This window comes from Mytilus edulis, chromosome 2 (genome assembly GCF_963676685.1).
Source record: "Mytilus edulis chromosome 2, xbMytEdul2.2, whole genome shotgun sequence".
NCBI lineage: Eukaryota > Metazoa > Mollusca > Bivalvia > Mytilida > Mytilidae > Mytilus > Mytilus edulis.
The window spans coordinates 10930639-10945212 of NC_092345.1; the positions used below are offsets into that span (position 1 = coordinate 10930639).

The following is a 14574-nucleotide window of genomic DNA, read 5'->3' on the forward strand; positions in this document are numbered from 1 at the left end:
ATATCTGACATTGGACTGATCGTGTCAAACGTCAGGATTAACAGGAATGAACTGGTAACGAATCTGATAAGAATTTCGGAACATAATTTCTAAACCACCAAAAGGAATCATGGCGACTGTAATCTATCTTGCAATGTTTTTGTCCTGTTTACAGACGGCAATAGCTTTTATGGATCCTTGTACTTTTTATCCTAAAGGGTAAGGCAGTAAAACACCAAAATACATTTTAAGTAAACTAATTAAAGAAAAAAAAATCACTATTTGTTTTATTTATATCAAATTTGAATGTTTTTGTATTGAACGTCTTTAGTCAAAAGAGTGGTAAAACAGCTTGGAAAAGTGATACCAACATCGTTTTTGCGCGTCTCGTCTACATAAGACTCATCAGTGACGCTCATATAAATATTTATAAAGCCAAACAAGTTCAAAGTTGAAGAGTAGTGAGGGTCAAAATTTCAAAAAAAATGTGACAAATACGGCTAAGGTAATCTAAAAAATATGCATTTGTTTTTACTTGAACGTTTTATCATTTTTAACGAATATAATTCTAAAACATCCTATAGCTTTTTCGTTGATCATAATCAAAATCGGTAAATTTATCATCAGTACAGAGGGACAAATAACAGACAAATAGCTATCTTTGAAGAATAAAAGAGACACAGAAGACGACAGAAATAAGTCTATGTGAGCAGACCTTTCGAATTTTGAGAACACACTAACGATTCGTTCCTCGCAGATTTTTACGCACCAATAGAAATTGAAGCTACTGAAATATAAAATTAATTAAGAGTCGGTTTAAATATTGCTAAATTAATACACATCATCATATTCACGATGCTTATAGTTCTTATGCAATGAGAACTCTTTCTAAATACTGGCACTCTAAAGCGCTATATTACGTGTTTGACAAAAAAGAAATTTTCAGTTTCTGATGGTGTTTTGTATTACTTTCTAAATACGTCAAACATGAAGCGCCATGTTAGCTGACATTCGTATTGAACGACTAAATTTCTTTTTTGTTATGTTTGCATTTTCTAACACCCAACACACGAAACAAGGAATGTGTTTTTTAATTTGATAGATGTTTTTTTGTGTTTTTTGTATTTGTTTGTTTGTCTTGAGATTGTAACACAGTTGTGACTGCTTTAACCATATATTGACTATTTTGACGATTATGACTCATCGTTGTCAAAATAACGGAATTTGATGCGACTGTCATAAAAGTGAGAGGTTCAGCGCTATAAAACCAGGTTCAATACACCATTTTCTAAATTTGAAAATGCCTGTACCAAGTCAGGAATATGAAAGTGGTCCATTCGTTTGATGTGTTTTATCATTTGATTTTGCCATGTGATTCGGGGACGACCATTTGATATTCTGGGGTAGGGGGGAAGATTTTGAAAATAAATAACTCAGCCTTGATAATCACAAAAATAAATAGTTTGTTCTATGGTAGTTTGAAAATAAATTACTTGACTTGCAATGTTTTGAAAATAAATAACTCAGCAGGTCTAATCGAAAGTATCAGTTGGCACCAGATTCTTCATAAATTAATCTTTTTTCACCAAAAAATCGGGAAACACTTCCCATTTTTTTTTAATAATAAAAGTCTATAAATATTATTTAAATATACTTGAAATGTCTGAAAATTGGTTTCATTTAACTTGAGGTATATTGTCTCAGTAAACCTTACCTCACGTTTATTTTAACAGGGCCGTAACTACATTGAGGCAAATGCCTCATGTAGGAAATTTCAAATCCAAACGCTTGTCTCCATATCAAATTGCTTTACGGTGGTCTCCATATCAAATTGCTTCACGGTTCAGGTTCTGTTTTCCCTCAGACGTAGCCCTGATTTTTTTGGGGATCAATGTTTCTTATTAATTTGTCTTTTGTTCATTGATTGCCCTTCTCTATTGTGTTAGTGTTGCATTTCCTTTTGTTATCTAGTAGTTTTGTTATGAACTTGATCATGAGTTTGAAAAAAAACCAGCAGCCACAGACTTAACTATGTGAATTCCATTTTTTACTTTATCATGCACATTGGTTTTTTGATGTTGTCCCTAGAAACTAAAAGTCTTATACTGAATTTATACATTTTGCTTTGAGACCAAATTATTGTCAAAAAATTATTAAAACAAAGCTTGCATTTTCAGATTATGAAAGGGTCTTCGGAACAGCCAGAAAACATGATTTTGCATCATTTGTTCTATAGCTTCAGTGGCTCCAAAACCCTTCAAAAAAATATTTTGCCTCGCTCCGCTCGGCAAACATATGTTGGCCAATACTTTTAAAACAGACTAGTTAAAACCAAACTTTAAAACTATGTATGTATGCAGTTGGGATATAACAGATTCATTTCTGCAGAGAATGATGAATAATTCTGATTAAAAGGTACAAAATAACTTGATATACATGTATTATTTATAATAAACAAATCATTTATAAAAATTGTATGTTTTCGAATATCATAAATATAATTTTAAAAAGGATTATCAGTCCCTTGTTTTAATGAATATGAAAAATCTTGCTTCAATCGTTCAGCAAATGAATAATCTGTCCTCTTAGTTTACAAAAATAAATAACCGATCAAAAACAAATCCTCCTGCCCCCCCTTCCCCCCCCCCCCCCTCCGTTTGAATTTTCGTTGGAGTTCAGTATTTTTGTGATTTTACTTTTAACAGGTCAATCCATTCATTGATTGCATTTTAAATTAAGATATATAAATAGAAAAACGCAATGCTGCTATGTAGGAATCAGCTGTTTTTAGTACTATTTCTAATATTTAGTAGTATGATTGTAGATTTATACCAAAGAATGAAACAGAGAATGTTATCATTACACAATCTTGTTTAGAAGGAACCATAGACTGGAATTATCCAAGGGGTGCACTGCAAGTTTTGTTTAACCAACCTAAACCATACAGCCTGTGTCTTACTGACTGGATTGGAGGTGGTTCCTTTACCATCTATGACAATTCTTTTGGCAAGATGATACACTTGAAAATGCTCTCATCAGGTAATGTATACAACTTATATCTTTTCCAATTTTTAACCAATTTAAATTGTTCAATATGTATGTTGAAACGACTATAAACATCAACAGGAAGTGAACTATGCAAACCACTGTACTTTTGATAAGTCGGGTTTTTAAAGCAATGATTGATTTCTATAAAACAAAAGGAATGATAAGTAAGTCTAAGCTGCAGAGTCCGTATTTTAGACCTTGTGGATATACAAGGGACACTTGAACAAACATTATAATAACGTTACTGATTACACAGACCCGACATGTATTTTTGAATACAATCCAAGGTCAAAAGTTTAAAAAGCCAGTACAAGAAAAACGATGTAAATATTTCCTTGTCCTGAATAGATTGTACACTACACTGAAAAGGCATATAATTTCATGGATAAAAGTTGTCAACCGATAGTGCATGCATGTATCATATCATAATTTCAGGAAATTACTTCATGAAGTAGAAAGCTTTGCTTAAATTGACCATCGTGAATGCAAAACTTGCGTAAAATTATGTTTCTCCATATGGATAAGGTTGAATGAAGCAAATACAATGTTTAAAACCATATTAAAACACCATGGTCTTACGTTTAGCTGAGGGGAATTACATAGCTCGGACTATATTTTAAATATCACGATATGATGCATTCAAAGGAGGAAAGCTTATACATTAGAGAGATTTGAATAAAGGATTTACACGTCAATGCGACAAACTCCGAAAATATAAAGTCATAAGAAATAAATTTTTATTCTTATCTTAAATCCTTATTTTTTCATAGAGGCTTAATGTATCCAAAGTAATGGGCATCATGCAGTATTGAAAGTTGAGGCACCAGCTATGCAGACATACATGGGAGGATTTACATATGAAATAAAATATTAAATATTTTGAACATTCGGATTCATTAAACCTTAATCGTTAGCATTTACATTTTTTAAGTATGCGTAAATAGCATCGCTACCTGGTGTTTTGATTTAGGAAGATTAAAACGATGGGAGTAAAACCAGAAAGAAAATCTGAGGAGATGGAGCTTGATCGCCCGTCATCTTTAGGAAGAAAACTCAGACAGCAAAACTCGATCCTGCAGGTGGTAGTTTTATCGCATGGCTCCTCGCCAGTTAGAATTAAAAATGCAGATTACGTAAACTCAAAAAGCCGACCAAAATAAGGAAGATATATGAGGTGAGTTAAGCCCCGAGATGTCAAGCGTGGCAAACAATTATGGAGGAATACAGTTCAAAATCAGATTGTAGATTAAAACGTTAACAAAAGGATGAGCAAAATAGAGAGACGAACAGTGATGCAAAAAAACCAATGGTCCATCTGAACTTAAAATAATACCAACATATTTGAAATCAAATAGCAATTTCAAAATCAAAGAGTTCCTTGAACAATTGAACACACAATTTTTATTTTATTTCATTTTGAAATGACAACCTGCTCTGAGAGAGCTGGATTTATTAGATCTGTCAAGAACATCTGGCTTGTGTATCTAAATAGTTGTATACACCGTTAGGTAGTCGACGTTGTGTTTTTCTGGAGGCTAGTGAACTGTAGTAATCAAAGCTAGTCTGACTGTAAAAAGATTTTTTTAACATTTACATTAGGAAACTCATATTTTTTTTCTTAGGCTTCATTACTCAGTTTAAACAATAGATCTTGTCTTTGGTTTACGTATATGACAAGAATAAATAGGATATGCATGGGAAGAAGTAAATGCAAAGTACCAATATAAAATTGTTCACGAGTGGCAACACTTTATCAATCATTAAGTTAAGCCCTTTCAATTGACATTTTATAGCATGTCTTTCTATGTTGTCACGTTCCACTTTTGATTTAAAGTAAGGGTGAAGGTTGGTACCTATTAAAACCTGCATTTGTTTGCACCTGTCCTAAGTCAGAAACTGATGTCCAGTGGTTGTCGTTGGTTCATAAGTGTTTCATTTTTTACAAATAGATTAGACAGTTCGTTTTTCTGTTTGAATGGTTTTACACCAGTCCTTATTGTTCGTTATGAACTCCGTGTTGAACACCGTACTTTGACCTAATAATAATGGATGATTTTTAAAAATTGATACTATGATGGAGAATTGTCTCATCGGCACTCATACCACATCTTCTCATATCTATATAAAATAAAGACGAGTAGAAAATAAAATCAGAATTTGACTATTATTGTTATGTTCATTTTGCTCTTGTAGTTCCAAACGTTTTACCATATTAATACAAAAAAAGGCACGAAAGGTACCAGAAGGACAGTCAATCCTAGCTATCAAATGTTTGTGTTTTGGTGCCTCTTAAAAAAAGTAAATCCAAAAAACAAAAAAGCGTAATTGATATAGCGATTTTGAAGTATTAGACCAAATATTCTTTTCCTTAAGCAAATTTTGGCATAATCACGATTTATCAATCTATTAGATATTATTATCCGCATCCTTTGAAGTCTTTTTTAAAATCTTCAAGAATTTACAAGAAAGCCATGTTTCAGTCACTTTCATATATTAAGGTTTAATGGTATGAAACATAAGTCTTTCAACATTTTAATATTTATGAAGAAATGAATAACTTTCTTGCAGCTGATGTTTTGTATAAAAAGACCTTTCGTAGAAAATAATAAATAAATTTAAACTAAACTATATTTAGTCAAATATATCTCAGAGATTTTGTTTTCGAAACAACTAGTATTATACACGATATAAAAAGTTATCCTGTTTGGAACAATACGACAAGAACTTCTTCTGACTAAAAGTAAATTTCTCATTTGTTATAATTAATATTTCACCTGACACTGATAAAAGCTCGTATGTTTTTTGAATCATTTATTCAAAAGTATGATAGGTGTTTTATAACTTTTCATGTTAATGTAAGTTCGTTAAAATTTGTAGTCGTAAAAAACAACGATAGAAAAACAAATAACAGAAACAAGATAGAGGAATACAAAAGGGAAACAATCATCAAAACACTTACGTTTTCCATGTATTTGCTGTTCTTGTGTCTATGCTATGATAGTTGTTAACCCCTATCTTGTCTACCGATCTGACATATACTGTATGTGTAGTAGGGTTAAATCCATCCAGTACAAGAGTATCTCCAGAGCTACCAATGTGTGGGTAGTACTAAAAAAATACTTTTCCATAAAATTTATGAGCTTTTGAATTTGCAATTTGATTATGGGTTTCTGTTTTGAATTTTCCTGGAAGTTCGGTATTTTTGTTATTTTACTTTTTCGATAATTACTTCAAAATTTATAATATACAACTTTTATTTCTGCTAATAAAAAATCTCTATTTTCATCACAAACTCCATTTCAAAAATATTAAGAGAAGCAGTCCCCAATAATGAAGACATTGCAGAAAATTTTAACTGGGTAAAAAAAGATAATTGAATATCCAAACTTTCAGTAATGAATTGCGAGAAACTTGGTTTAATGACTAATACTTTTCAAACAAATTTTGATAAATATGGTTACATTTTTTTATTTTTATTTCTGAAAGCCGACTCACCTAATGTTATAACGGAAAAGGTGCTCGATAAGATTTTTTTTCATTTTTCACCGATTTTCTTTCTCTATTCACAACTGTATGACCTTAAGCTTAAAATCTAAATCTTTCAAATGGCATTTGATAAAGCTGCTTCTTTGTACCCTGTGTTACTCACGATAACACAAATAAAAAGAGGTTAAGGATAAACACGAATAAGACGAATATCTTACTTTAGGATCTGATTTTTTTCCCTATCGTATCGTCAAAAAAAAATCTTTTAATCTTTCACACTGACCCAATATTGTCATCGCATTCTTTTTTGCCACTAAAAAATTTAAGTCAATGCAAGTGCTACTATGTTCGATTTTGACTAACGAGTAAATATATATTTACCGACCAAGTGACGCAATCATCGTCCGTTACAGCACAACTTCAATGAAGAGCTCCACGTTTCTGTAAGAAACAGCCATATCCAAGGGTCGACTGCTGAAGGAAAATGCCTTGCATATCAACAGGATTGTGATTATTATGTTGCTTAATGAAACTCTGAGTCGCTATATACATAGGCACTGTGCTAGAATCTTATCCTGTGTATTCAAGAATTCCCCAACTATTTTGATGGAGTACCAGTGGATGAAAAATAATTGAACAACCCACCTATAAATAATACATAAAAAGAAACTATGTTATTAAATTAACATATTATTTATATTTGATGGTTTAAACTGTAAATAAAATTATATCATTATATATCTTATATTATTAACAGTAATTCTTCGCACTTTATATCATTGAAAAATATAATATGAATTTAAGAACATCAGCGAAACTAACTACAAAGATCTACACATGTAAGCACATAGTCATCGGAGCCATCAAAAACTTACAATGTTCAACTATAATCATTTCAATTAGAGAAATGTGAGTAAAGATATCTTTAAATTCCTATGCCCCAAACCAAAATGACAATGCCGCTTAAAAATCAGAATAACAAAACTCCAACCTTCAAGGCTTATAAAACGACGGAAAGTTCCTAGCCAAATGGCAAAACTAAGAGTTCAGACAAAACAAAACTCAAATGGAAACCAGCTGTAATATACCTGACTTTGTACAGGCATTTCCCTATGTAGAAATGGTGGATTAAACCTGATTTTATAGCTTACTTACCCTCTCATGTGTATAACAGTCACATACAATTCCATTATATTGACAACAATGTGTGAACAAACAAACATACATAACAGGTAAAAATGTTAAAAAAAGGAGTACATCAATCACAAACATTATGTTATAATCTTAATCACTTTAATTACAAACAAACATGTAAAAAAGAAAAACCAAGATTGCATATTGATGAGGTAAATTAGCAAAAATGAAAGACAAGAATACAAAAATGAATTTATCACAATAACAGAATGACTGGATGTATACGTACTGAGCAACGCCAAAAGAATATTACAATAAGAATAAGCTGAACAATAAAGGTTTATAATTTACATGGACAAATAAAAGAACACTATAACACAAAATTAAGATGATAAAGTCAAACAACGCCTACAGTAGAGTGAAAACAGATTGGTTATTAACTGGTGATGAATTTTGTGGATCATTGATCACAATCTTATACCAAGCTTAAAGAAGATTATCTACTACAGACTTGATGTGATGATCTCTATTAAAAGGGATTGCTTTATTTGTGACGTCGTCGTGACTTATTCCGTGAGCAATGGCACTGCCTTCCATAATTGATGGTCCGCCTTCGAACATCAGAAGTTTAAGTCCATGTTTCTAATCAAGGGATACAGAAACTTGAATTCAACTGGGAATTTAATAGTCTACTTATTCTATCATTATACACACCAAACAATGTTTATCTCATTAAATGATTTTCCTTTGTTATGTTGTTCAGCATTTCAAACTTTGATATCTGTGTATTTTCATGAAACATTTTCTGATTGAGATATGTTTAATGATAGAAATTTGTCATTTCGTTAATTTTATTTGACCTTTTGTCACTGATTGCGGGATTACAATTAAATGCCTTTCATCTATGATACTAAAATAACGAGGTCAAATTTGTCAGCCGTCATCGGGTAAAAACGACAAATCAAAGAATTATATATAGCTAATATAGGACAATGGTGTAGATTGAAAATTACACCACTCCAGACCCTTTTGTTTTCCACATAATTAATATTGCCAATAATTAACAGGGTCCGGGTCGAATCCGATACCGATACCAATAGTATATTCACCTGTTACCTTTTACCTTACCTGTACGTTCAGCATCTGACAGGCGCACCACCTAACGGTGTATTTAGGATGTTGCTATATACACAGGCCATAATCAAAGGGGTGACACTACTAAATTGTTCCCTATTGTAGTATTTAAATCAGTAAGACTTTCTAAGATAATAATATGAATACTAAAAATCTGGACTTTAAATAAGGCGTATAGGTACAGTTTTCAATTCGTTAGCGGGCATGACATAAAACAGCGAATCAAAGAATTCAACTTTATTTATAACTTATATAGGACAATGCTGTTGATTAAAAAATACTCCATCCCAGGACCTTTTGTTTTCCAAATAATTAATATTACCAATAATTGATAAGTTCCAGGTCGACGGGTTCAAACAGAAAGATTTGAAAGCAGAGAAAACTGTGTATCTTATAATCGGCATGACTTAATCAGATGACAATACCAATACTAAAATAAGGCTTACGCATAGTTATATACTTTAAGTCAGTCACAGACCCCCGATATCACGGGTGTGTTCTAGTCGATACTACAGTTTTTCTAAAGGAAGCGTGTCGACTATTGACCTTTATTGGCATTTACAACTTTTTCTGTTATTTCTTTTGTTTTTGTTGAACATTTAGAATTTCATGTGGTGTCGGATCTTTAACGTCAATTTTTTTTTTAGACATTTTCAAAGCCAAGGCAAGTAACTAATAAACTAATTAAATATACCAGGATTAAAACATGTATTTACGCCAGACGCGTGTTTCGTCTACAAAAGACTCATCAGTGACGCTCGAATCACAAAAAGTTAAATAGGCCAAATGAAGAACGAAGTTGAAGAGCATTGAGGACCAAAATTCCTAAAAGTTTTGTCAAATATAGCTATGGTAATCTCTTTTGAAGGTAGAAATGCCTTCAGAATGCGTAGTCAGTTTAAAAATTAACACATTATTACTAGATACAACCGCTTTGATCATTGGATAATAGATTCATCCATATTAATTTCAATTCATTTTCTGTGCATAGATTTGAAATTTTCGAAACAGATTTACAGAGTACCTGGTTTTATACCTACTTCCAAAATCTAACTTTTAAAAAACAATAGAAAGATGTCTATGAGGAACAAACACCCGTTCCTGTGTATAATGAGTGTGTCAAAATATTCATTTCCATATTTCGTTTGAATTTATCTTGTGTCACAATATGAAAAAAAAACAGTGACTTTATTTTTCTTCTTTTTCACCTTTCTAATAGAATTTATAGAATCATAGAATCTAGTGCTGATGGTAGTTTAATCAAAGTTAAATAGAGCTCTAGATTGGGAGATTTTTTCTTAAAAATATCTTTTTGATCATAGGTTACTCCTTAATACTCATAACAGATTGATATATAATTTTGTTTTATCAAAATCAAAAGATTAAGTGTGAAATGCATTGCCAAAGTTTACAGTTTTTACCAAAGAATTCATGGGATAATATTACAACTGCATATTTATTTTCTATTCAAATTAAATTAAAAAATCAAAAAACAAACAAATTAATGTAAATTCTGATTACAATAATATTAATAGATCTCACAAATTTATAAACTTTAATATTGAATTTATTCAAAGGATCAATATGTCATTTCAATATCCTTATGTTTCAAGCATTACACTACCATTTACAACAGAAACAGATAACTAGAACACACACTTTTATCGACTTTCTTCTAGCTGCTGGTTATTTTATGAACTGTCGAACTTGTCCAAAAAAGATATGCGAAAGATACCAGATGGACATTCAAACTCATAACTCGAAAATAAACTGACAACGCCTTATCTGAAAAAAGAAAAGGCCAACACACAAACAATTGTACACAATGGACAGCATAGACAACTAACTCCAAAATTTGGGGGTGATTTCAGGTGCTGTGGAAGGGTAAGCAAATGCAATAGAAATCAGAGGATGTGGTATAAGCCCCTATGAAACAACTCTCCATCCAAGTCACAGACTAAAATTAACTAAAACACAGCTCATGTATTTAGTATTCTTACGCCAAGGACATAAAAAAAAAGTGAGACGAGATGTAACATTGGCAAACAAAAATCACTGCAAAACATTTTACGAAAATGTCAAATTAATACTAAAGTGCGATTTGAGAGTACTCGCAGTTACTGATAAACTCATCATAGATACCAGGATTATAATTTTGTATTTGCGCCAGACTCGTATTTCTCTACAAAGTGACGCTCGAATCTTAAAATAGTTGAAAAGGCTAAAAAAAAAGTACGAAGTTGAAAAGCATTGAGGACCAAAAATTCCTAGTTTTGCAAAATACAGCTAAGGTAATCTATTCCTGAAGTGGAAAACCATAGTATTTCAAAAATTAAATCTTTTGTAAACAGTTAATTATGACTATATCAATGATAAATCATGTAAACAAAGTTGTGCTTCCTACTGGGCTGGTGATACCCTTGGGTAATAAAAAATCCACCAGCAGTGGCATCGAACCAGTTGTTACAGATAAACTCATCATAGATACCAGGATTGTAATTTTGTATTTGTGCCAGACGAGCGTTTCGTCTACAAAAGACAGCTCGTCAGTGAAAGATATTAACAGCCAAATTAATTTATAATAATACATCAAGCATCAGACTAAAATCAATTAAAACGTATACCAGGGATTTAGTATTCTAGCGCAATGGACAGTCAAAGAAGACATGACGTGTACAATGCCAAAATAATTTTTTTATGTATCGACAGGCAGTAGGATAGTTAGGATTTAATCTTAAAATAAATCTGTATAATGTTTTATATAGATTAACCAATCTCTGATAATTCAAAAGTACAATTTGAGAGTACTCGTAGTTACTGATAAACTCATCACAGATACCAGGAATGTAATTTTGTATCAGCGCCTTAAAATAGTTTTGTATTAATACATCGCAAAACAAAACAAAAAAACGTTCGAAAAGTATACACATTTAGTTTTATTTCAATTCATTGGTGACAAAATCGATATTTGTGCCGATGTAAACAATATTCAAAGATCTTATTGCAATATTGACAAGACAACTTTTACAAATAAGTTTGTTAAAAGGTGCAAGGATCACATAGTGATTATCGCACTTTTATTACAATAAAACCGTGATATTTAGGATGTGATTTAAGCTTTCTACAGGTACAGCAAAATTTATAATCAAAGTTTTGTAACTTAAAAAAATGTAGTAAAAGATTTAAGAAAATTGTGTTCGAAATCCTTGAGTTAAGAATTTACCAGTGAGAGAAACTGAACGTTGTATTTTAAATCGCAAATGGGTTGGTATATATAGTGTTGATGACGGATAGTTTTAATCGTTTTCTTGTGTGATTCGAGGCGATGCAGAGTTCGACATATTAAGCTGTTTGAGCTTGAAAGAGGCAGTGTGAGTAGTTACTGCTATATTTTGTCCGACATATGTCGTCGTCATCAGTTAACCTTTTAAACTATTGTCTTCCTCTGAAACTACACATTCATCATAGCATTTAAGTATATAGTTCACAAAATGTGTTAAATGACGATGCCTTCCAACCTTGCTTAAACGACTACCTTTTGTGTGACTTCTATATCAGGCTATATATATATATGTATGCATCTGGACTAGTTTGTACAAAAAAGGAAGTAATGTGTTTGTAATTGTTGGTATGGTCTTGGTTGTATCCTCAAAACTTTCTGACAACTGTTATACTTTTTATGAACTCTCTGTCATTTTTTTAAGCTTGCATGATGACCTCATTGTTTTGTTCGAATTATTTTTTAGGGTACTTTACTTATAACCTAGTGATCTTTTTTCATATATAAATGTAAAATTTACTTCCCTGAAACCTTCAACTTGAGGTTTTTTCTTAAATCCAAAACATTACAAAACCGACTCTCTTTATAACCGCTCATTATCAAAACTAAAATTTCTGTAAAATCGACTCCCTTAAACCTCTTTTCAGTTAAAACAAAACTTTTCTCATTGATTTCTCGATAGTCCATTATAAAAACTGTAGATGGTGGTGTTTATTTTAGAAATTATGTAGTTCTGTTGATACTGTCACTGATCAAATGATCAATTAAGGATTCACAGAAAGGTTAGGTATATCAGGAATATTTTCCTTATTTAAAAAAAATCTATTATATTTTTGAAGGAATATGACATCTAGATTGAACATACACTGTGGTCCGTGTGGATATGAGGACATCACAAAGAACGCAAAGAAATGGTGTACCAATTGTGAAGAGGGGTTTTGTGGAGAATGTGAGAAATCACATAAGTCAATGAAAGTTACTAGAGTCCACAAGATAATTTCAATTGAGGATTATCGTCAAATCGAAGACATTACTGTAAATATGAATTGCCAGATTCATGATAAAAAGTTAGACCTATACTGCAAGAAACACGATATTGCAGTATGTGTCCTCTGTATTCCATTTGCACATAAAATGTGCTCCACGTCTGATATTATCTCCATCGACGAAGCATCAAAAGACGCAAAACAATCGAGTGCTCTCTCCGACTTAGAAGAAACAATCTCAAAAACTTTAGACGAGGTCAAGCATTGTATAAACGACCGAAAAAACGCTATGATAAATGTGGACAAAGATGAACAAACAATTAGAAAAACGATTGCAGATACACGAATGAACCTGAATAAATACTTAGATGACCTCGAGAGAAAACTGATTCTAGATTTATTATTCAAACATAGAAACTGTAAATCGCAATATCTAAAACTTTTTAATGAATTGCATCAAAAAGAGAAAGAGATAGAAAATATGAGACAGCGGACACTTAAAATGAAATGCTTTGCGTCTGACATCCAGGTGTTTTTAGGAACACGTGAATTGAATAAAACAATAACTGAAGGGATTGTTTCGCTCAAACAAAAGTTAAGACATCATAAGAATAACAAAATGGAATTAGAATTACATCATGTGATTAGTTCTTTGATGAAGGAAGTAAGACAGTTTGGAGAAATTAAAGTTACTGAATCTAAAACGCGCCTACAATTTAAAGATGCAAAGATCGACCAGGCTCAGATACAGATACACGGATCGATGCAAAATGTTAGTAATATAAATCTGCAGCTGAACCAGTCGTTTGATATCAAAGGATCAGGTGAACCAATAACTGGCTGCGTCATTTTATCTAACGGCAGAATTATAATTTCATACTATTGTGGTAGTGGTAAGTTAATCGAATACAGTGACAGTGGTAAACATATTCGTGACATTCCTGTCTCTGATAAACCTTTCGATATTACCGTCGTTGATACCGACCGTATTGCTGTGACATATCCAAGTTCTGAATATCTTGAGATAATTAACACTAGATATAATAGCGTACGGAAAAGGGTGCCATGTAGTATTGACTGTTATGGAATATCTTATCAGGACCAGAAACTGTATGTTGTTGTAGACCCACAAGGCATATTGGTAATGGATTTAAATGGAGAGACATTAAGCACAATCGAAATCAAAGTTTCAACTGTGTACAGTATAACAACGACCAGAGATAGGATATACTATGTAAATCAGGACAATGATGCAGTACACTGCTGTAGTATGACAGGACAAGAAATTTGGGTATTCAAGGATCCGTCCATATACACGCCGAGAGGTATAACAGTGGACAATAATCAGAACGTATTTGTTGCTGGCCTAATGTCTAACTGTCTGACCGTAATACAACATGACGGAACAAATAGCAAGATCTTACTTACTAGTCATAATGAACTTCGTTATCCGAAGGCAGTGTATTACAACAAAGAAAGGAAGCTTATCTGTTTGGGATACAAGACAGGAAGCATTGCAGTATACCA

General features: G+C 32.1%; 1 protein-coding gene across 2 annotated transcripts in view; it reads left to right on the forward strand.

The window, feature by feature from the left end:
• The window catches only part of LOC139510127 (uncharacterized), a 63600-nt gene continuing 49026 nt past the window's right edge, over positions 1-14574 (forward strand). The window contains exons 1-3 of one of the 2 annotated variants that reach the window (XM_071296441.1): positions 1-198; positions 2804-3018; positions 3798-3911. In XM_071296441.1, the coding sequence (XP_071152542.1) occupies positions 110-198; positions 2804-3018; positions 3798-3805 (312 nt within the window). In that variant the 5' untranslated portion in view covers positions 1-109 and the 3' untranslated portion in view covers positions 3806-3911. Of the gene's footprint in view, positions 199-2803; positions 3019-3797; positions 3912-14574 lie in introns of those variants that run through there. The other variant, XM_071296438.1, reaches the window with a different exon arrangement.